At 36.8% G+C, this 24,512-nt stretch overlaps 1 protein-coding gene across 1 annotated transcript in view; it reads left to right on the top strand.

The window, feature by feature from the left end:
- FAF1 (Fas associated factor 1) overlaps positions 1-24,512 on the top strand; it is a 147,874-nt gene that overhangs the window by 85,415 nt on the left and 37,947 nt on the right. The window contains exons 9-13 of the mRNA XM_071436706.1: positions 11,803-11,898; positions 12,526-12,652; positions 13,528-13,591; positions 14,540-14,621; positions 22,031-22,185. Coding sequence (XP_071292807.1) covers positions 11,803-11,898; positions 12,526-12,652; positions 13,528-13,591; positions 14,540-14,621; positions 22,031-22,185 — 524 coding nt within the window. The remainder of the gene's footprint in view (positions 1-11,802; positions 11,899-12,525; positions 12,653-13,527; positions 13,592-14,539; positions 14,622-22,030; positions 22,186-24,512) is intronic.

Genomic DNA, 24,512 nt, shown 5'->3' with positions numbered 1-24,512 from the left:
TTAGTAAACAAGGACTGACTGAGACTGATACTTTATATTTGCTGCTTCCAATTTCTGTCCTTCTATAGACAGAACCCGAAAATCAAAATGTGATGGAAATGACCACATGCACAGAGAAATATCTGCAGGGTGGATCAGGGCAGTCCAGATCCCTGAAGCACACTGTGGTGCTGGGGGAGTGAATTGTATCCACAGCACCGCTCCACCTCTCCATCTACAAGCACACAAACTGCACTGGGGCTTTTGAGTCCCAGCAGATGCAGCAGCAGGAGCTACAGTTTTTCCTTGAGTTTGTACCAAAGCAGTGGTAATCTCCATGGACAGGGTTTTACAGGATCACCAGTGTCCTACTTTCTTTGAAGCCCCCACCTATGGACAGTTGCTGGCCCTCACAAGCCCTGGACATCACCAGGAGCCTCTTGTCTCCTGCACCTGTGTATTGTTTACTCTCTTCACTCCTCCTCTGCCCCTGATGCTGAGCTGGGCTTGTTTCCAAACCAATTACATGATTTTTCATGTAGTAATAGCACCTTCTGTACATTGAGCTGTATCCCAGATTTCATAGGAGAGTGCTTTTGCTTTTGGTTTTAGAGATCCACTCCTGAGATAATTCCTACTCAAGAAGCTTCTTTGAATATATGTTAAAAATTGCCTTTGCTGACCAGTTACACCCAGCTGTGGTTTGACCCACAAATGTATTTTGGTAAGAAGATTTAATTCTCTGGGAGATCCTTTTGTATCTTCATCATGCCTTGGATTGTCACAGAAGTGTCTCTGAAAGATGATGTGTTTCATGGAGCAGCTCTGCAGCCCATTTTTGCTGGAGCAGGCAGAGTTCCTCCTCAGGACTACTCACAAAGGGCATGGCTTGGCATAAAGCCAGAAGTGCTGAGATTCTTGGAATATTCCATGAAGAAACATAGAGAGATGCTTCAGATTGAGTTAAATGGAGTGGTCTTATTTAGGTGCTTTAACTCATTTTACAGAAACCAAAATACTCATTTCAGTGCCAAGTTGTTATAGAAGGACTACATTTGCTTCATGCCCTGCTGAGAGATGCTGGCAGGAGCTGTTATCAAAGACTCCTTTTCCCCTTAGTCATTTAATAGTAGCAGCTTCTCTTTTATTCTGTGTTCTCTGAGAGCAGAATAGGAAGTGATAATCTCCTTGGAATACAGCAGACACCTGTTTGATAAGTGGTAATTGCATTATTCCTGGAGGATTATCACAGTGGTGCTTGTTTCTTTGTAATGAAGCTCCACTCTTATAAGCAGAGCAGAACTTCACTAGAAGATACACATTCCAGGTAAGAGAAACAGAAAATAGGAAACAATCAGCCTTTTTAGAAGCTCGTTTTTAGAAGTCAGTAGCACTGTGTTTTCAAGAGCTAGCATTGCAAATATCCAATTCCTCAGAAAATGATATCCATGAAGAAAAGGCAGCATAAAAATCCCATCAGTGTTTGAAGCATTTTTTGGAAGCAGTTCTGCTAGCACAACTGCTTGAACTGTGCCAAGGAATTATATAGTGCTGGAAACAAATCCAGGCACTTCTCTGCCATGCAAAGCATTGTACAATGTTGTGAAGTAAATGGCATCCCACCATAGACCAGAAACGTGCCAGGTATTTGGCTGATACTCTTTGTGAATGCAAAGCAGTTCCCAAGGTGTATCTGTAAATATCTGTGGGCAATATGTGATATGGATAGATTGTTGTTAGTTTACACTGTTTATTATTTTATTTGTTCCCAAGCTTAAAAACCTGTTAGTGGTTTTGTGTCTCTTCTGAATAGTGAAAAATAAGTAATTAGAGATCAGACTCAGTAAAAACAATTATTACATTGTCTATATTCTATGGCAATTACATAAAGAAAATACCAGAAATTTAACAGGCTCTGTTGGAACATAAAAGCAAGCAAATGGAACAGGACAATTTTGAGGAAAGGAAATACAGCAAGACAAGTTAAAACTCTTTAGAGTGTTTTTGCATTTATGAGTCTGAATTCATGTTAAGTGCAGCTGAATTTTTCATGTTAGAGTATCAAAAGTAAGGGTACACAGTACCACAAAACATTGTAACCAGACTTCAAAGCATGTGGTCATCCACAGAGAACTGATGGTTGAGTGGACACTGGCCCTTTCCCATGTTTTCAGGGCCTAGAGGGATTCTTGTCCTTTTTTCAATTGACCTTTTCTTTCTTTACCTTGATCCCTCTCTCGATGGATGCTTTGACTCCTGGTATTTGTTGTCACCCAAAGACAGTGTCTCTTTAGCTTGGGAACGGTTGGGAATCTCAGTTTATCTGTGAATAACACTCTATTAGTTGTAATTTATCTTGGTTTAGTTAGAGAATTGTTTTTCTCAGTTCCAGAGCCCTTCAGGAATGTACAGTGAGTTATGACCTGTTCCCAGGCATGTGTGTTTTATAGATCAGTTCACACAGGTGTACTGATTAATAAACTCACTGGACCAATTTACATGCCTAAGTTTTAACCACTGAGTAATTAGCAAAAGCATTGCTGAGGAACTGGAAATTTGGGAAATGTGTCATTATTTGCATATCAGTATAAAGCAATTACTAAATTAAAGAGTGCACGTTGTGACAAACATGAAGCTCCTTTACTGTTGCTTTGTCAGTGCACATTAACATCAACTTGATGTGAAAGCCTGGCTTTCTCTGCATGAACTAAAAATCCTAAGGCAGAAGTACACAATGAATCACCCAGAGTTTGGAGGCTAGCACGCTGAATTGCCTTGGGGTTCAGACTGAGGAAAGAAAAAACTCATGTAAAAGACCATTGAGAAAACGTATCAGTGGAAAGTAATTAACTCAAGATCCACAATTAGCCTCATGGTCTATACTTAACTGTGTTCCAGGTCTTTCAGCGTTTATTTAATTCTGTTACCCTGTGTTTCAAGTAGCTGCAAATGGCTTGGCAGATTTTTCATCCTTTTTAATATTTACAGTTTTTGTCTAACAAGAAGAATGAGCTCTGTAAGTGATCATGGGTATTTATTTCAGTCTCTCACGTATATTTCTTTTTTAGCAGAACCCGTTGGACGAGGAAATATTATTTTCTTTGTGTTTCCTTTAAATATATTTGTGGTTTGAAGCAACATTAAGTACTACAGTAGCTGTCCTTCTGCTTTAATTCCTAATTTGCCTAACTAGGCTCAGTCAAATGAGAAATAATCAAAACCAGGGATAATTTTCATTCAGCCAGCAAACGACAGGGGTAGATGCACAGTAACACGGCTGCTGATTAACAGGGCCCGTAGCAAAAATTGGCATGTGTGTTCAATCAGCACACCAGGGCTGGGTGTTCCCAGAGCACCAGGCACCACTTTTTCTCAAGCTCACAAGAATCTCGTTGTGTTTTGTGGAGCTGCCTTTAGGGTGGTTGCTGCTGCAGTGCCAGCATCCCTCCCCTGGTGTCTGAAGGACACGAGTGGCCTCCTCACTGGGCCTTGGATCTCCTCCAGCCTCCCACACCATCCTCAGGATGATTCCAGGGCTGCCTCACCATACTTCTGCCTTCAGCACGTGTAAAGATCTGCCAGCATTGTGCCTTTACACTGCAGCAAAATAAGATACAAATGCAGCAGCCTTTTGGAATTTTGGCAAATTAACACAGCAGTCTCTTAATCCTAATCTAAAGAATTTACCAAATTTTAAAACATGAGTTCAGACACTTTTTTTTCCCTTCAGTTCAGAGCTGTTTAAACTTTTGGCTTCCGTGTTTTAACTCTATAGCATTCCTTTGTGATTTTAAGCTTCATTATAGTTCAGAGACCTACCATGGGAACACGACTGAAATCCTTGGAATGAATTTCCTCCAACCTGTGTTGACAGGTTTAAATTACGTACTCTGACACTGTTCTTGTGGCTGGATTAGAAACTTTTTTCCGAGTTAAACCTGCGATAAGTAATTGTCACAGCGCTCTGGCACAATGCTAATGTGAAGTGACGTGTCCAAACTGGCCTCAGTAACATGAAGAACCCCAACAGGTGTGAGGGGTGGATCTTCCCATGGGCCCTGCGGAACTTCTAACAGGGGAAAAATAGTAGAAAAAGTGAAATGAACCTTGACTAAAGCTGTCAGCAGTAATTATCTCAACAACACTTTGTGAGGAGTTAAAATAAGCATTACTGATTTATAACCTGAACACACTCCACGCTAGAGATGGTTTTTTCATCCAGTTAGTGTTTAAAATGAAACGTTGAATACCTGTCAAGGTTTTTTTCTTTTTATTGGAGAGGCATAATAAAAATGAAATTATTTTCCAGAGGAAGTTAATTTCAAGGGCTGTCAAATTTTTTTAACTCTTCTGTTCATTTTTGTATTTGTGCAATAGTTTAATAAAATAAACAAACCTCAAGCATACTTGACTGTTTTTCCCAGCTAATGCTATTTGATGTCAAAAGACAAAGTGGCTAATGTGGAATTACATCCACTTTTTATTGTTATTCAGGGAGGGATAAGGGCTTACATGGCAGTAGATGAACTTTGGGTGTTTGATTTCTTTTTTTTAGTATTATGTACTGAACTTGGACAACAATGTCTAGTTGAGCAGTACAGACTGAAGAGAGCCCTTCAGCTCTGGGTAGTAAATCTTCCTGAGTCAATTAATTGCATAGTACAAAAAAGCCCTTGTTTCAGTCAACTAAAAGAATGTATTTAATAGATTTGCTTTTTGAATTGCAATGTACCTTCATTTTACATTGGGGTACTTGTTCTTTGTTTGTGTGATAACACTTGTTTTATGTATACTATGTATTTTGGTATGGATAGAAGTAGTTTTAGAGTCTGTTACTACTGGAAAAATACTTCCTAACTTTTGGAAAAAACAAGCCAAAGGATAAACATTAATTGACAGAAAATCTTTAATCTCTTGGAGCTTGAAACATAACTTTTAAACATGAACATGCAGGAATTCTTAAATCATGTATCACTTTGCCTTTGTGAGATTATACATTGAAAAGAAGATAGGTTATTTATTGAATATATACAGTGACAGGTGATGGATTTGGAAGTGTTGACCACTTGTTTGTTCCCAAGGAATTCAGTGAGGGTTTGTCTGAGCATAACAGGCTGCCCATGCACTGTAAATAATGCTTGGTTAAACACCAGGAGCTGCAGCCATGGCAAGAAGAAGCTCATATGAAAACTCTCTCATGTCATAGAGTCATTTTTCTTGAAATGATGAGACTTGGAGTATCCTCAGAAATGGCATGAGTTGCTTGCAAGTCCACCACCTCCTTCTTGCATGGATTGGTTTCTCTGTTTGGATCTCCAGCCAGGGAAGAGTGTGGAGCCATCTGATAATCTCTGGAGAACTGCAGAAGATTGCCAGAGTTCCCATACTCTTCTTTTCCCTGCTTCAATACTCACATGAAAGGGCTGTGCAAAATACACGTAGAAATTACAATTTTGTTCAACTGTTTGTTTAATGAAAAACTTCCTACTCTTGTATTTCAAGTGCAAAACCAAAACTTCAGTCACTTGCTCTACCTCTCATCCCTGCACTGTACACTTGGATTTTTCCAGTATGCCACATTAATTGCTATATCCTGTCAACCATACAAATATTCCTTGCTTTTCCTAGCTTCCTCAGTCTTGGAAAAGATAGGTTACAAAAGGAAAATGGAAATGTGAGCGAGCCTCAGCTGTGAAGCAGCCTGACCAATCCAGTTCCAATGGTAAACAGCAAGAAGAAAAATTTATTTTCTAGGTGTTCCAACTAGATTGGTTTATCATTAGTTTTGTCTTACTACCTTACCTACTGTCAGTGCACTTAAGAAATGAAAGCATTTGATCCCTAAAATACCTTGTATCCAAGTCCATCTAGTAGTACCATGTACATAGAATGTGTGATAGAAAAACAAGAACAGAAATATTCCTTCTAGAGTTTTTCTTCCTTCTCAAAGTTTTCGTTTCTTCTCAAACTTCATATAATTGAGTTCAAAATGCAACTTTTTTTCCTGTATCTTCAAGAAAATCAATCCATCCATCCATCCATCTGATAAATTGGCATTTTTCATACGCAGGAAATTAGTTTGTGCTATAATAAAAGGTCACATAACAGAATAGTAAATTTAATATGAAAATGGAAATTCTTGATAATGCTCCTTGCTCAAACCTCTATCCTTATCCCTTCTCTTATCTGATGAGGGGAAAAAACCATCATGGTAATTAATCCAATGAGAAAAAGGATCAAATTATGGGAGTGAAATTTTCACAGAGGCGACACCTGCCAGTCATTGAGTATTTTGCTATGGGCACCTCTCTGAAGTTATTTGTAATAATTGAGTGTTATGAAATGTACTTGGTCATGTTTATTTCTCTATTCTTAAGCCATGTATCAGTGAGTAAACTAGTAATGGAAAAGGTAAACAACTCACATTTTGGGCACAGTGAAAGGGCTGTCACATGAGTATTTGAACCAGGATTAGTAGGTAACACTGCATTTGGTTTTGATTGAGATTTTTTGGTGTGATATATGTGTATTACAAACTCCTATGTGTGTAGTGCAGCCTGCTAAGCAACCTTTAGAAAGAGCCCTTTTTATGGGAGATTTATGGGGGAGAGTCAAGTATCGGAAAACATGCTTTTTATTTTGCACACTAGAATCTTGTTTGCTTACTTTATCTCTGAGTATTAAAAGCAGAAAATGGATTTTTTTCCTTTACCTCAATATAAAATCATGCTGTGAGAGTTCCCCTATTTAGTTTCCTGTTGAAGCAGATTGTATACAGCCAAACATGATTCTTTATTAGAAGTTTAGCTACTTGAATAATTAGACTGATTCATAGAAGAAGTTATACATAAATTACATTTCTTTTTAGGATCTTTTTATATTAAAAATCCAGAAGGTTTGTACACTGCAAGGTTTTGGTTTTGGCTTGCCACTGTCAGGTAATGCCTGTTGCTTCACTTGCTGTGTGTGTGCAAGTGAAATCTGGCATCATTTATAGAATCTTCTCCTTTGTGTTTGGATCAAGTAGTCTCTGAATTTCTGTCTGATGCTTTGTGAGATTTACGGTTTGACCTTTGAATTTCTGAGAACAAATTATCAAGAATCTCTACTTTATCCCAAAAAAATGGTATTAGAAAATATTTTGTCATGGAAAAATACCTCTCCAGTGAGTTGGAAAGAATTTGTCATTTGAGTAGTTTGAAAATAAAATTACCTTGTTACAGTGACTGAAACAGCTTCTCCTTTTCAGTGGTCTTTTAAACAGCCAAAAGCTGTTTTCTTTAAAATTGACAGGTACTGGGTATTATAGCTGAAGGCTCCATTTAATAACTTGCCCTGATTAACAGGTGTCTGTATGTTCAGATAGATGGATTAATGTCCATTAAAGCAAATCAGAGTGCCCACACACTCAAAAACCTCAAAACCCTCATTGCTCTTGTAACAATCAAAAGCTGAACAAAGAGCACAAAATAAACCAATATTCCTACCTTCCTTGAACATTATACTTGCTTGTTCTGAGTAGTTCTTGTTTACAAAAAGCTTTATCCCTTTGCAGAGATGGGATCCCTTGCTGGCAAGTATCCTGTGAGCAGCACAAGCTCTCAATAATTGAGGATGAGGAAGAATGCCCTGTTCTTTACTGGTTATTGCCTTAAGCTGGACACTTTGGGTGTCCCAGCTATATTCTGTAAGGCCTTAGAAAGCTCTTACAGCTTCCTTCACTTTCCTCATTAGGTATGGTTGCCATTCAAATCTCTTCTGAGATGCTGTTTTTCTCCATCAGTGTGTGGCTGAACATGAGGAAGGCCAATTTGTCATATCCAATTACTCCTTTCCTGATGCAGTCCACTGAGCTTATAATTTTTGTATCAGCATTTCTCAGTGGAGCGAGTTCTGCAGCTGGAGTTCTCTGCTGGTATTGTTCCTTCATGTTCCTTCTACTGTTTATCTTTCTCACACCTTCAGCATCTTGATTAAATATGTCTGGACTGGTGCAAGAGACTGAGTTTGTTCCTTCATTTATAATGTCAGAAGTCTGCAAGAGTGGGAATTAAGTTGTGCCAACAAACTCTTTCTAGAAGATACAAGGTTTTGAGATTATGGGCTTGTAATTTTTCGTATTATTCTGAGCATGAGATGGCAGCACTCTGGAATTACATGTTCTCAATAATATCTTTCCTTCAGGTATATTTGTATCATGAAATATTTGGGAAAAAATAGTGGATTTAGACTGTTCTGAATTATATTTATAGAAGCTTCTTCATAAAACTAATATAACATGAAGAATAATTTATTGTTTAAAGCATCTGGTCTCACTCCAGATTTGGCAAATATTTCTGAGTTAATCTGGAAGGTTGACAAAGAATCCTGCATGTTTGGATCAGAAAAGATGTTGCTTAACTTTATCCCTTGATTGCTAATGCTGGCAATTGAAAAACAAATCATCTCACACTGAGCATTTACAAATAGTATTAGTGTCTTAGAGCTGGAAAGCACAAGTGAGCACCAGACTATTTCTTTCCTCTCTAAACCGTAAGGTTTTGTAGTGATCTTTCTCTTGGTAGTTAAAATGTATTTCAAGCAACCTTCTGTGCACTTGTAGTCCAGGTTGTACCCTTACCATTTTGAATGCTAGAGCTACTGAATCTGTGTAGGATCTGTGCTGTTTCCTAAAAGGAGACTCTCCTGCTGCCACTCTCTCTGAAATGTTTGAAATCTTGAATTTTATTTTCCTTCTCCTCAAAAGCTATAGGAAGCCAAATAGGAGATTACTTAAACGTTAAATAAGCACAAGCAATGCCTACACAGTGTTGGGCAAAAGATCTGTGTCTGGAGTTACTTTTTGCAAGCAATTTTCCTTATTTCTGATTTTGTTTTACTTTCTACCTCATGTACCTTTCAGTTTGAAGACAGTTTGATTTGCACAAGCATAGGTTCCCTGCCTAAAAAAAGAGTAATCTTTTTTTTCCTGCTTTTGTATTATTTCTTTTATAACCTACACCTACCTTGTTGTTCATTCATGAGTCCTGCAAATGCATTTTCAATGTCTTTTCTTGTGCATGTGGAAGCATCCCGTTCAAGCTCTGGTACCCAAATAGTGGTGACTTTCATGCAAAAAAAAAAAAAGAAAAATTCAGAAAAGTGACTGACTTTGGAGGTTTTTTTCACATCCAGATGGGCTCATAAGCTAGAGAATATGGGTAATCAGGTACTCTGGCTACAAACCAGCTTTTGGGGTTGGTTCAGTTATGGGGTTGGTATAAAGATTTTGTCCATTCCCATGGAAAGGTGGCTGAAACAATGATAATTTATTGCAATGATAATTTTCTGCATCTCTGTTTGGGAGGGGGCAGGTGCAGTATTCAGAAAGAAAAACCTCTCCTAGAGCAGTGTGAAATCTACAGTTCTTGCCACTGAGACATTTCAGTGGTGCTTCCATCAGTACCTTGCATTTACAGTACTAGGAAAGGGTTTGTTGAGCTGCCTGGAAAACAATATTTTGCTTAGTCTAGGTGCTTTTATGATTTCCAAAATAAAGCTTGAGCTTTTGTGGTGCAAGAGTCTTTCTTTGCAAGAGAACTCTCTAACTTTGAATGAAGATAACTTTATTCTAGAAGAATGTTGATGCCTGGTGTTTATTTTGGAGTGAAGGCAGAACTGCTATTTCTTTTGCAAAAAAAAAAGCAACAACTTTTCAGAAAGGGGGGAAAAAAAAAAGCAAAGGGAAGGGTGATTTCTCACACCAATGTGCACAAACCCCCAACATTCCAGCAACTGTGTGGAGAGTGGGATGAAACAGGCTCTGATGTGGAACCCCTTCTGCTGTTAGCTGGTGTTTGAGAGACGCTTTGACACTATAATATAGGGTTGCAAATTGGAATTGCAACACCCTGCAATTGGGCCAAGTGATGAAGCAGCACAATAACTGCCTGCTTGATCTTACCACTCTCTCTTTAATGTGCATGTAAAAGATACTGGGAGCCTTTCCAGGCATCTGTCAGGGGATTTGATGCTGTGAGAGAGGGAACTGTGGTCTGTGTGTGGTTCATGTGGGTGTTTGTGTGTTTTACCAGCATTTCATATGGTGTGATAACTACAGGGCAAAGTTTCAGGTTTTATAACAGTTGGGTTTTGTTTATTATTAAAAGCTTATAAAAATAATAATTGAAATGGTGGATTATGGCAGAGAATGCAGTTCTTATGCTCTTGTCACAGGAGTTTCGTAGGTAATTGGTCTAGAGCTGGGTGTCATCTTTAATATTTCATTTACTCCAGAGTATTAAAACTCACTTCCTTTAAGGCGATTGCTGGGCTTTTTACACAGCTAAACTTGTGTTTAACCTTGCTGTGAGAATGTGACAGTAGGCTAGTTCAGACAGGTTAACATTCATTTGGTAACTGGCCTGCTTAATCAGCCTGCTTCAACCTGCAGCAAATTAAATCTCTGTGAGTTCTAGCAGACAAGTGAGAAAGTCGCTCTGAATTATGTATAAAAAATAAATGGGGTATTTTCAGTGCTCATGGCAGTAAATGAAATTTAAGGCTTATGATTTATTCTTGAATTTTTGTTAAGAATGATTGAAATGTATTTTACCTTACTGTTTTTACAGTCCCATTAGGAGAGTGCTGTATTTCTGAAATGTATAATGTAAATATTTTGTTTTGTGCCCTGCAAAAATACTAATAAGTTTTACAGGATCTAGGTGTTTTTCTGTCCTCTCTGTGTTTCATCTGAAGGAACCATTACAAAATATGTTTTAAACATGCAGCCAGGACTACCCTTCTACACATCACTGAAAATTGCATAGCATTAAATACTTTGCCTAAAACAATCAATTATCTTTATTTAAGAGTTACTTGCACTGTAAAATCACTCCAGATAGGTGCTTCTGAAATTGCTATTTGTGGTCATCAAGCTTGCTTCTCCTGGACTGATGTGCTCTCCAGAAGAGGCAGGAGGCTGGGCAGAAGCTTTAAATGCAGGGATGACAAAGGTGGTTTTGGTCACAGAGTGGGCAGTTCTCATTTTTAGGCATTATAATGAATGTATTTTTAAATGCAATATAGGACCAGATCTTCAAATATTATTGCTGTGTGATTGCAAGCATCATAATAATTTTGTCTTTCAAATGACAGTAGAATTTTTCTAAAAATTGAGATTTAGGCATACAGCAAAGGGCAGAAGTGCTCTTTCTGTTGGCACTGGCTACTGACCATCCATCCTGTGGACTGTGCTGACTGTAGTGTCAGCAGTTTGGGTTGTGTGTCTTTGTTCACATGGGGAACATGATGTGCACCCTTGACATTTAAAATGACCAAAAAGGAGAAGAAATATATTTTTTAAGTTGTGTTTGTGTCTATTGCAATGTCTGCTGATAAACAGATCTTTCAAAATACAATTTTTTTTCAAGATGATTTAACTGTTTTTAATTATGTGTATCAGTACTTAGCGTCTTTAACAATTGCTTCTTGATTAGCAAAAAGAATCTACATTTGCATCATCAATACATAGTGCTGTAAAAGTTGCTGTGTACAGTAAGGTTTCAAACTTCAGCACTGCTTCAAGAGAAAATAACAACTCAAGGCCCTTTGGAGTTGATTTCCATGGAATTTGTTTTGATACTCTGAGCATACACCTCAGTAAAACCCAACTGATGTTTCTTTGAATATTTTAACATAAGGCATAATTTTAGTTTTTCGGGCTTCTTAATATGTGTTTAAATAATGCAGTCTTTAGTTTGAACCTCTAAACCACCCTAAACCCTCCCCCCAACCTTTAATTGAGACTGTGGCTTTAATGAAGAACCACTGCTTGCTTTGTAGATGACTTTAGCTGTGTCAGGACTGACTTTTCCTTGCCATCGACTCACAGTTGGAAGGAGATCTTCACCTGTACAAACAAGGGAGCAGTCAGAGGAGGTAAGGACATCATCTTTGTGCTACCAGTCTGCTCTAGGAACAGGCAGGGACACCTCAGGGTGCAGTGGTCACCATCCCTCCTGTTGTGCTGTGTCAATAGAATTGTGTCTTACAATAATCCATTTACAGTTCCTGCAATTGTGACAAAGTGAGGAAATGGCCAAAGGAGTCATTGAAGAAAAAGAGGAAAAAGAAAGCAAACAAATCCCAGCAAAGCATCTGACTGGGGGAGATTACCTTAGCTCCTTGCACTAAAATTTTTATTTTTCTTTTTTGTATGGGTATTCCAAATACCAGTATAAAAGCCACCATTGTGTGGCTTTTCTCCCTCTTTCTTAGGCAGCTTTCTTATATCAGCTCTGGTACCATTAGATGGAAAACAGCATTGCCTTTGGATAAAATTTGCTCAACTATGTGTATGCAGAGATTCTTTAATAATGCATTTTGTCACATAATATTTCTGTCAACCAGACTTCTGTTAAAAATTACCTTTGATAATGCTGTATAAAATAGTAAATTAAACTGCAGTATATTGTCTGTATTTGTCACTGTGTGTGTATTTTGTATTTCAAAGACTATGTCTGAAATAGAAGCTTACAGTGGATTTTGGGTTTTGTTTTTATATAGCAATGCACTGATGTTCATATGGTTAGTGATAGTGATGGAGATGACTTTGAAGATGCTACTGAGTTTGGAGTTGATGATGGAGAAATGTTTGGAGTAGCTTCATCTGCCTTGAGGAAATCGCCAATGAGTAAGAGTTACAGTTGACTGGAGGTTGTACAGCAGAGGTGAAGGCAGAGAGGTGGGAAGAATCTGCAGAATTAGAAACTGGAAAGAATCTTTTGATAGGAATGGTAGAATTGTTTGAATGTCATGTCTGATGGATGTACCAAAGGAAAATACTGCATGCATAACTGGCAACTATAAAAGCACTTTTCTGTGAAGGGAAATTTTAACCTTGCAACTGAAGAATAATAATTGAACTTAAAATTGATGAATTACAAATAAAATCAGAGAAATTGTTATCTCTATCCAAATGCACCTGTAGATAACTAGATTTCTACTTCTCTGTTTTGAAAATTCTGCAGATTTTATTTTTGATTAATGTTTTACTCATTATGCTGATCAAGTTTCTCAGTGATTATTTGTCCTTGAATTATGAAAAGGATTGAGCAGGAGCAGTCAGTTACCTCCTACATGCAATTCTTGCATACTCTTTATTTACTTTAGGCTTGCAGTAGTGTTACTTCATTAGAAGTTTTTTGACAGAAAATATATGCAATAATATGGAAAACTTTCTAACATTTTCAATAGGAAGGGTGGATCCTTTCAAGCCTTAAAGTAAGTCCAGAGTGCTAACTCTGAGCAAGTGATATATCACATTACACTGGACCTAAGGATTTAACTGTTTGGAAAACCTGAATATATTCATGAGACCCTCTGGAAATTTCTAGTCTTTCAAAAGATTCATAGTCAATAGCCTTCCATGAAGTTTATATGGTTTCTTGGTAACACTTCAGTAAGCTGGGAACATGAAATACCTGTGAAGTGAATGTGTTTGCATATTACAACCTGTTTCCAGAGAGTTGCATTTCTTTTTCTTTTTTTTATTCCCATTTTTTTAAGTGCCAGAAAATGCTGAAAATGAAGGAGATGCCTTATTACAATTTACAGCAGAGTTTTCTTCAAGGTAAGCTTAGCCTGTTAACTGTGCAATTCTTATTACAAACTCAGTTGAAGTTAGTAAATAATGAGAATAAGAATAAACCAAGTCTACGTGTTTTCTTATGAGATGATAGCATATTTAGAAATCCTAATCTAATTTATTTAAATTCTAATTCTGCTCCTAGAACTGCTTCTGAAATAAAATTATTTCTCAGCCCAAGCTGGAGTGGTTGATTCTTGTCCTATTTATTTTGCCACTATGTAGTACCATTATTTAATTATGTAAAGGCCCAGAAGGATGAGAAAGACTGATTGGTTATATATGATAATTTTATTATGATATGCAGGAACAGAAAAGCTGAAACTGATTAATATTGAAAAATAAATGCATAGTTGCTTGTAAGAGTTTTCACAATAGCAGAGTGGTTGAGTTAATATTGACTTTTAAAAAACAGAGATATTCTGGATTTTTAAAAAACTTTATACTACCAAAGCATGCACTGTTAAACAGTTGCTTGTTTCATTGAATAGGTAGAAGCTGCAAAGTAATGCAAGGTTTATGTATTTTCTGTTTTCATTCCAGTGATGAAATATTCCTTTATGTGTATGAGGTGCATTAATGTGTAATGGAAGAATAGCCTTCAATTAACTTTTAAGACTATAATAAAGAGAGGAAATAATTTGAAAATTTTATGGAAATTTTACAGAAAATCGTGCAGAACTTTAGTATCTACATGTGTAAACAGAATGTTTTTATGATAAATTTGGTAAGGTAGTAGTTCATTACTTTGAGTTTTTCAATGCCAGAAAACAAATGGGTCCTAAATATTTTCTTTCTTTCTTTAGAAGTGTAATACTCATCTTTCTAAAGATTTAGCCAATGCATCATCTTTACAGAATATGTGAAAAGGTAGAATATTGAAATTACTTGATTTTGTCCTTTTTTATTAATTGGAAATTTTATCTCAAATAGATATGGTGACTGCCATCCTGTTTATTTTATTGGATCATTAGAGGCTGCTTTCCAAGAAGCCTTCTATGGGAAAGCAAGAGATGTAAGTGTCTATTAAAACTACTTTATTTAAAATAGTGGGGGATTGGAAATCACCTTAAGGGTTTCATCTTGATTTTTGAAAAGCTGAGCTACATTTTGGAGTTGTTTTGCTTTTATTGTTTGAGAAGAGTTGCACTCATTCAGTTGACCGACTAAAAGACTTACCTTGGTGGTTGCTGAAATTGCACTGAATAACTGATGCTTTCTAATCATTCAGGCTGTATTTTTACTGAAGCTCTTTAGTTGTCAAAGCTACTCTTTTTCTTCTTCCCTCCTCCCTTTTCTTCCTGAAATAATGGTGTCCTAGCACCAGATAACCCTGCCTGTGAGTCTTGTGGTTGACAAGTTCACTGTTGCATGTTGGTAACTCCTTTGAAGAATGGCTAATGAAATTGTAAATTTAAATTGGAAGCTCTCTCAAATACAGTGTGCTTTTTTTTCCCCCCTTTGTACAGCCTTTATCTGCCAAGTAAGTTCCAGTACTAAGGTTTGGTTGTTTAGTTTTTCTGTACATCCAACCAGGCGTCTCAAGTTTCTGTTATTCCATGCACAGTTTTAAAATCAGTATTTTAATAAAATTAGAATGGGGACAGTTTATTTAAGTTTTGGTGACTTGATTCACTAAGGAGAAACCCAAAACCCTGCATAATTAAGCACAGATAAAGCTGAAACACAAACAAGAAAATCATGCTCTTTAAATTTACTTTTTGTTTTCTTGATAGATGTTTAATTTTAAAATGAAGAAAGTAGTTATTCATATTGGAAGGAGTTTCTGTATTATGTTAGGGGCTGTTCTGATAAATGTGGGAGTTATAAATCCACACTATATAGCTGAAGTTGACACATACTTAACACTCTAAGTTTAGTGAATATTTTCGTGTCTTTGCACAGAGAAAAAAATCCTGTGAATTGAACAAGGAAAGGGTGTGAGTTGGAAAGTTCATTAAGTGTCACGTCATCAGAAATGGTTGACAGTGTATCAGTGTAATAGTGGACAAAACTCATAAAGAACTTTCATAAACAGTTTTCTACCTATAAATCTGATATTATTGCAGTGCAGTTACTTAGTTTTTTTATTGCTTAAAATACTTCTTGTGCTACTTACGTACCACTTTTGAAATTCATGTTGCCTTACATTTTTAATATTTCGTGATTTAGTCAGACCAGGTCATCATCACAATAAAACCATTGTGTATATTGTGTATAAAACATTGTGTGTGTGCATATACATATATATACATATATATTTAGGAGAGTATTAATTTTTTCTGGAATTCAGAATTGAGGAAAGGGACACATTATTTCTTATTTTTAGAATTTAATTTCCTAAAATAATTTTAAATATATATATCAGTATAAAAAAAAAGCTTTGGAGAAATTGCAACCTGTGTGTCTTGTCTTCTAATTTGTACTGTGGAGGGCACTTAATTTTACCAGGGCAACAGATGAGCTGCGGGCACCAGCATTCTTCACTTGAAGTGAGAAATTGAGTTCCAAGAGTAAATAAAAACAAGATTGAAGGTTTAAATCCTCTACTAGGCTTTTTGAACTTATATACTCATTAAATGTTTATTGGAGTGGTGGGATTACGAAGGATTTGGGCAGCTTCATCAACTGGTATATACTTAATCACTAAGTAAAACACTACATTTGATAGAGTGTTTCTCACGATGCCACACTCAATCCATCTTAATGAAAACCGCTTCAAACTGATTTAATTTGAGAGCACTTGGCAGCTCGAGTGCTCAGAGATCTTGGCCTTTTCTTGACAAATTCTCAACTCTGTCCAAAGCAGAAGGTGCACTCTGCAGTTCATGTCTAGTGAGACAGCCATCAGCTGTGTTTTAAATCTGTATTGGGGATACTTTTTACATCCAAAAAAAAAAAAAGCCCAATGTGTATAAACATGAAGCTTTTTTCCAGGAATATTTTAATTTGGGTTATCGGGTTATTTAAAGAAAATTAACTTATGTCAGAATACGTGTTTTGAATGCAGAATATGAGTTCAACTTTTTTAATGAAAATAGATGTTTCCTGTTAAATCTGTCTTAATTCATAGTTATTTAACAAAATGTTGCTTGAAAAAGAAATACCTTTTAAAAAAGTTGAGGTGTTTATCTGCTGTGTTTGATTCTTTACCCAGTGAAGATTAACATACATGATGGGCATCTTTTAACCTTTGGAGCAACTGCTGCCCCAACAATTTCAGTTTTTGGTAGGAGAGGTGGAATGAGGTCAAATGGGGTTCTGCTTTAAAACCTGTATAACTCCTTGCCACAAAAATACAATACCCAAGATACAGAGCCTTGCTTTTGACAGCCAGTGTCCTTGGCCATGAAATTGCCAACTGCCTCCAGCAGCCTGATAATTAAGGGTGTTGTGGTTTTGTTTCTTATTGTATATATGGCAAGAAAATATTTTCAGTATTTCTTTTAATAGGGTCAGGAAGAGAAAGAGAGACAGAGGTTTATTAAATCAACAATTAAGCTGTTTTTTGTGCAAGTCTTCCTCTGTCTATAGGAAAGAAGAGTTCCCCTGTGACTAAGTGTCTGAAGAATGGGCTTGCTCTTGCTACAGAGCTACACTGCCATAGAAATTGCTATGCCTGATGCCATGGAAAAAATCCTATAATAGACATTTTTAACAAGGTGTTTGGAGAAGGTGTCTTGGTGTCTGAAAGCAGTTTGTGGGTGTCTTGTGTTCTGAGACATCAGAGGGTTCATCCTAACTTATGGTGATATTGTTATTAATACTGGATTTTAATTGCTATATTGAAGCTTACTGAGTTATATATGTGAGTAATACTAAAGTATTTTCTTTTATTAGAGCTTGTTTGTCTTTTCATTTTTATGGGTGGTTGCTACTCTTTTATTGAGAGAAAGAGTAAAGACATTGTGTTTGCCTTTTCAGGAGCTTTTATCTCTATATACCTCTGTCAGCTCACCTCCTGCTCCTCTCTCAACCTTTCTGTCCACTGACTTTTAATAAATATGTGAAACATCTCTCTTAGCACAGATTGGTATTGTCACCTCAATATATATTCCTGCATTCTGAAAATGAACCGTGTTTTTCTCCTCCTTGAATTCTGTCTTTTAGGTTCAATTTAGAGGCAGCACCATCCCTCTCACATATGGGTTCTTTATTTCCTGAATACCTTGAGCAAAGTATGCTCCTTCCATGGTTTGGTGTGTTCAAATAAAAGCTATTTTTTTCCCCTCTTCCTTGGTGGTAGCAGAATATTCCTTCATACAGGGCTTTCTGTAGCATCATTTTTATCTGTGTGACTCAGAAAAATGTCCCTTATTATTTCAGCTAAATAAGTTTATACTGAAATTATTACAGATTGCAGCTGAAAGAATTACCACTTTACTTTTCTGATTAAACATAAATAACCTGACCACTAATGTACATGGTCTGGTTGAAACTGGAGGACAGGTATAGAAGTATAATTCTGGCTTTTCAGGAAGAGTGAAGCAGCTGCACTCTGGCAAATATCAGTACATAAACTCCAGTTTAGTCCCATGTTAGTCACCATTTTCTTTCCAGCCTTGCCTGATGTGTGTTAGCAGTTCTGTCCTTTAATTTGTAAATTATTTCTGAATTTGTGGATAACTATTGTTTAGAAATTTCTGCTACAACATACCACTTTAGTAGCTTCACTGTTTGCCTGCAGACCCTTCATTTTCCATATCTAAAGAGTAGCCTCATCTTTCATATCTGGAGGGTTGCTCCCAGGTATGGGTCTCTCCTCTGTATTTGATACTAAATAATGGAAGTTTTTTGAACTTGTCTGCCTCACTCTACATTTTCTCTTCTTTCAAAGCTTGTGATGATAGATCTTACCTGAGTTTGGTGTTAATTACTGGATACTATTTGCATTATGTAAGATACCACTACAGGTGCAATTGATTGAAATGGAGACACAACAGTATAATAGGATCAAATGGTTGGAAGATGAAAGTAGACCAAAGCAGGCTCTAACACACCTTTACCTGGGAGTGGGTAGCTGTTTGAACACCTTACCATGGCTCCTGGGGATTCTTCATCACTGATGGATTTTTGAGACTAGATGTTTTACTGAAAGGTAAAACTACAGGAAGATTAATCTAGAAGCTAGTTTGGGGATGTCTTATGCCACGTTTAATACAAAATGTGGGATCAGAAGTTTACAGAGATCACCCACTCCTACTTTAGGAACCTGTGTGGTACAGTTTTTTTCAGATGTCTTCCACAAGGCTAGGTAAAGTAGCTTGTGTCCAAGGCCCCATGAGCTCTAAGATCACCTTGGACAGGTGGATCAGATTGTGGACTTCAAAGATTTAAAGAAGTGTAAATCCATCCCATTTAATTCTCACTGCATAAAACCTGGAGGAAAAAATTAAGATTTTGATTTGTTAGCCTACCAGTCTGACAGAACATTCATGCCTCTAGCAGCTGTTACATCATGAACTTTTCTGTCTCAGTCATTACTTGAACTTGGAAACCTGAGATTCAGAAATAACCATTCAAGTTTGTGGTCTTTCTGACCCTTATGATTGCATTCCTATTCCCATTCAAGTTCATATTCTTTTGAGTTACCTGAGTTACTCACAGTATTAGGAACTGGCTGAGAAGCTTAGAAATCCCATTACCCACTGATGCCAATTTAGTCACCTCAAGATATGTGGGTTTTTGCCTCAGTGACAACTTTTCTTCTAATTCTTTACAAAGTGTGTTAACTTCTCTGATGCTTTCAAAGGCCTGGTCTCCAGCATGCACATACTCTAAAAAATGCATCCCTTGGTGGTTTAAGTTCCTCAAGTCCTAAGGTCTTTGGAAGTCCTTCAGGTATTCAGGGCTTAAAACCTTTTGGCATCCCATACCTTTATAGGGACTAGTAAAAGTTTTTCCCTGTTTTATTTTTTTTTTGCCTTGCTAAAAATTTCATGCTAATTATATAACCTCTGAGTCACATTTTTGAAAAACCCATCTCAGAACAGTCTAGTGCTCCATTAGTAGGCTTCTTTTGTGTAATTTGAGACTGTTTTAACAGTTTTGTAAGGCTGTTTTAATGTTCAAAATTGACTTCAAAATACCCAGTATTAGTCATAATAGAATCCTAGAATTTGCTGTGATTTTTCAAAGGCTTGAAATAAACACAACCAAAACTTGCTTATAAATATGTGCTACCCTGGGTTAGTAAAATAAACAAACATGAAAACAAACCCACACAACAGCAGCAACAACAACAAACTTCAAGCTGTGAGCCTTTTGCAATCATGCATTTTTCCAAGCTTTTTTTGAATATTTTTCCAGCTTTTTTTGAATATTTTTCAAAATAATGTTTTAGCACTTCAGTTCTCCTGCTACTTCTTGGCATTTATGATAGCAGCATGCCTGTGCCCACCCTTAACATGTTGGATGAGGTATCAGATACAAGTACAGTCTTTTATATGTGATGGAGTTTAGTCTTTGCATGGTGAGATTTGTTGATGCAACAAAAATTACATTCCCTTGGGAAGTAACTCAGTGAAAACCTCCATTGTGTTCGTGCCTGTTCTGTTTACTGAAATTTGTCCCTAAATCTTTAAGCCTAAAACTGTACATATTTTGAAACATTCTGTTGTACGGAATCTCATATTTAACAGTTTCATGGGGTTGTTTCTTTGGAAGTAAAAGTGTTTCTCAAGAGCCTTTTTTTCTGTCCGCTCCCAGTGAAAAGAGGAGAGCAAAGCCATCCGCTTACCACAAAGCAGTGCCACCACAAAGGAAAGATTAAGGGTTTAGAGAGAGGTCAATGTGGGTTTTTCTCTAACTAAACACTTTCCTAAAGTTTCCTTGTGGAAAAAATAATGAAGTCATCTCAGAGTTTTTAAAGAATTTTTATTTCTTTTTCACCGTCTGCATTCGCTTGTCTTCTCAGCATGGATGTTTAATCTTTCTAGGCTTTGTGAATTGGTCCAAATGAATAAGTGGTGAGCTGTCTCTCTAGGAGCTAGAGGCTTATTCTAAGGCCCTAATCACTGAGTAAACACATCTTTGCCCTCCCTCTCTTACAACTGCTATATAATAGTCGAGATTCTAGCACAGTAACCTGGATATTGCAGGGATCGACGCTTTGAAATGCAGAACGGCTGATCCTCAAAAACAGACAGTGCCTGATCTTCCCCTGCCTCTTTCTTCTTTTTAAATTAAATATCACCACAGAAATGCTGTTTTATTGCATGATATTGTGCATCAGTGCCCTGGATTTTCAAGTTTAGTTTCAGTCAACATTGTTGGCTGCACTTATATGGATCTCTACATGTTGGGCTTATTAATGGCCCTTCCTGGCACATGTGTACGTGGTTCTGAAGAACATTTAAATTAAATTAGACAAACAGTAATGCAAATTACTAATCCCTTTCCCAAAGTCGAATGTTCAAATGTTCCTTTTATAAACAGTCATTAAATTTTATCCAAAGCCAGTATATGAGGCGAGAGCCCTACAGGGGCTTTCTGCAAAGACAGCTTATCTGGAAATTGCATCCCATGTCTTGCTATATCAATACACATCAATATCTAGGGTTCACTGTTACTTCTGATGAAGAGATTTGAAATTACTTTAAAGAAAAGTCTGAAAATAGCACCGCATCATCTCAGCAAATATGTTCAAGTACTATTTTAAAATAAAGTAATTTATATGGGTATGGGGGAATGGAAAGCTGTAATTTTCTGAATTTTATTTATAATTCATTGGATGCCAGTTGGAGAATCACAGTCCTTAGCTAGCTCATAGTTTCCCTGTGTATTTGCAGCCTGCTTTCTATATTTACATGCACACAGACTTGTTTTCCAAAAGGTGGTCTGAGATTTTCATGGGGACGCAGCTGCTGGCAGCGAAGCTCAAGTTTTACTTGATAGGGTTCCAGAAGAACAGCACAGAATATTTTGTTTCAAGAGACCATAGACACCATCTCAACATGTAGTGCCTCTTTTTTTTTGGCTACAGAGGTGGTGATAGCAATGCACTATCACCTTTTTCAGGTTGTTTATAACTGGTTTTTTGGTAGATGATGTCCAGTCAAGAGGCTGGACAATGTTCCTTGTTCACGAAAATGTTATTTTTGTTAGGCAACAAGCCAAAAAAGTTCACTCATTTCTTAGGTCTGTTAATAAGGTTTTTGTTTTTCATTTGTTGTCCTTTTCATGTTCTAAGCACATAATATATTGTATTTTAGTATTCAGAATATTAGGAGGCATTGAGAATATTTAAAAATTGCAGGGATGGACCATTTGACTTGAAATCCAGTGATTATTTCTTGTGTTGAGATACTTGTCACCCTTGATAAATCCCATTGTGAGTACTAAAACACAAATCTGCAGCAGCAACTTTAAATTGTAAATTGTCTGAGGAACTTTTCATTCATCTCTTGTCACATTTTTTTCCAGAGAAAGCTTCTTGCTATCTACCTCCACCATGATGAAAGTGTACTAACCAACGTCTTCTGCTCACAAATGCTTTGTGCTGAATCCATTGTCTCCTACCTGAGTCAGAACTTCATAACCTGGGCATGGGACATGACAAAAGAAGCAAACAGAGCAAGGTGAGACTCTTTGGACTCTCAGTGGAGCAGCTTTTCTCAGGAAGGCCCTTATCTCTGGCTATCTAATCTTGTGGTGCTTTATATCTATTTGACCTAAAACTTCATGCTCAATCTCAGCTGATCAATGGAGTTGTGCTGGCTGGCATTCACTGAGAATTGGGCTGGCCTTGTGTTCATCACAGAGTGACTTCTTATTCCTATGCAGGAAAAAGTAATTGAAGAAATTATTTCCTTTCTTTTTCAGTTTATTTTCAAACATGATTCTATATTCAAACGTGTGCTTTCACACTTATGCACTGCAGTGCCATAACATTGCATGGCATTAATTGTGTGTATGTTGGTGTAACTGCATGAGAGCTTAATGAAAATCTTTCATGTTAATGAAAATCTTATTTAAAAAATAACATTAATGTGATAAATTAGTATTAAGAACAGATTATGCAAAATGTTAAACACTTGCAATTCCTATGAACTTTTTTGAACTACAGTTTTCTTACAGAACATTCCTTTGGGAATGTTCAGATATTTTGGTTTTAATATAATATAAGTTATCTTATGTCTTAGAGAGACCATAATTTTGCTGATGAGTAAAGAAACTAAAACTGTAGATTCCACCTCCTTCTACAACTTTTGTAGATTACTAACAAATTTTCTTAGTGTTATACTAAGGCCTTTCTCTTCTTTAGTTATTTATCAGTTGATCATGATCTACTGAAAGTAATGCTATTATTATTATAGTAACATTTAGAAATCAGACTTGTTTGGTTCTCTGACTGGACCTTATTTCATTACCTTTATTTACCTAGAAGATGACTGATCATGTCTTACCAGGATATCCTAAGTATATTACTATACTTAGAGTTATTCTAATTTTTGACTGAAAGATGCAATAGTCATTTGGCCTGGAATAAGATTGCCACTTCTTTACAAAATTCAAGTGATTATTGAGCAAGGAAAACGATACATTTATGTTTCTTTCTCTTGTGGATTACTAGAATAGAGCATTTACGGATTTCTAGTCTTCACTATGTAAATTATAGTTAATATTTCTTTACTGAAGTGACCTTGAAGAATGGAATAGTCTCTTTTTCTAATGTGCTTTTTAAATCACACTTTGTGTTTCTCAGGAATTCCTCACTTGACCTTCTGCATTTTGTCGTTGGAGGGATCAGCAGCAATGTTTCTAGTTTGAGTTATTCTAGAGAAGTGTAAAAGGTTATGGAAAAAAGCAGTTGCAAAAACATATTAAAAGTTTCTGAAAAAGAAAAAAAAGTAAGAGAGGAAAAAGAAACATCTAGGTTCATTCATAGGACCAAATACATAGACTGGAAAGTTGCTTAAGTCTTTTGGTATTGCCATTCATGGGCAGTAAGGAGACTCCTCCTTTTCTTTTATCCCACAAGTTGGTGTAGAAGGAAACACTATTTCTAAACCATCTGTAGTGGCTAAGTTCAGTTGACTACCTGCTGTTCTATTGTCTGCTCTTCTATTTAATTCTCTAGTTTCTTTTATTTTACAATGACAAAAAATTGCAGTGTAGTTTCTTTTGAAAAACTGTGTTTGAGGGGTTTTTTATGACTAACGATCAACAGCCATGTAATTGCTTTGTTGTGTTTTACTAAAGAAATCTATTAAGTAGCACAACTTTGATACACTAGTAATAAGAGTTTGCAGGTTACACAGACACCTGTGGTGACCAAAGCGACAGAAGCTGCTTGTTAGAAAGAGCCTGTACAGCTGTGTCCTATTAACTCCTTATGACACTTCTTAAAACACAAAATAAAGGGCTTGTTTAAGGCTTTATAGCTGCTCTCAATGAACTTAGTCCCTGATTGTGCTGGACGATAGGGTTTTTAAGCCTTCATTTTTTTGCTTTCTGTTAACAACAACAAAGAAACTGTCATATTAACAGTGAGGTCAAAAAATAGTAAGGGGTAAACAAGGCATGCTGGCTCGAATTAGAATAATTTCTCGGTTGTGTTTAGTGTCACATCCTGCTCCTTAGACTCTGATTTCTTCAGAGGGGGCATGATGCTTCCTTCTCCCTTTGGAAAGTGCCAGTGCACTGTGGGCATTCCCATAAATAAATACTCAGTCCCTCTGTTCAGTCACTACCCTTCAGTGACACAGCAACAGTGGTGTTGGAGCCCATTCTGTTCTCTAGACCTATGAGCACAGTTAAATGCAGCTTTTTATTTGAATGCTGAGAAGACAACAGCAACAACAGGAGGAACTGGGTTTTGGCTGCTGGTGTAGCCCAAGAGCAATTTATACTCCTCCAATTGCATTGTAAAAATGCTGGAAAAGCCAGGGTGGGACAGCAGAGG

Source organism: Agelaius tricolor, unplaced genomic scaffold (assembly GCF_023055355.1).
Source record: "Agelaius tricolor isolate 1412-34295 unplaced genomic scaffold, bAgeTri1.0.p SCAF_11, whole genome shotgun sequence".
NCBI classification, from domain to species: Eukaryota; Metazoa; Chordata; class Aves; order Passeriformes; family Icteridae; genus Agelaius; species Agelaius tricolor.
Note: the sequence above shows the minus strand (reverse complement) of the source record. Positions and strands in the feature narration are given on the sequence as shown.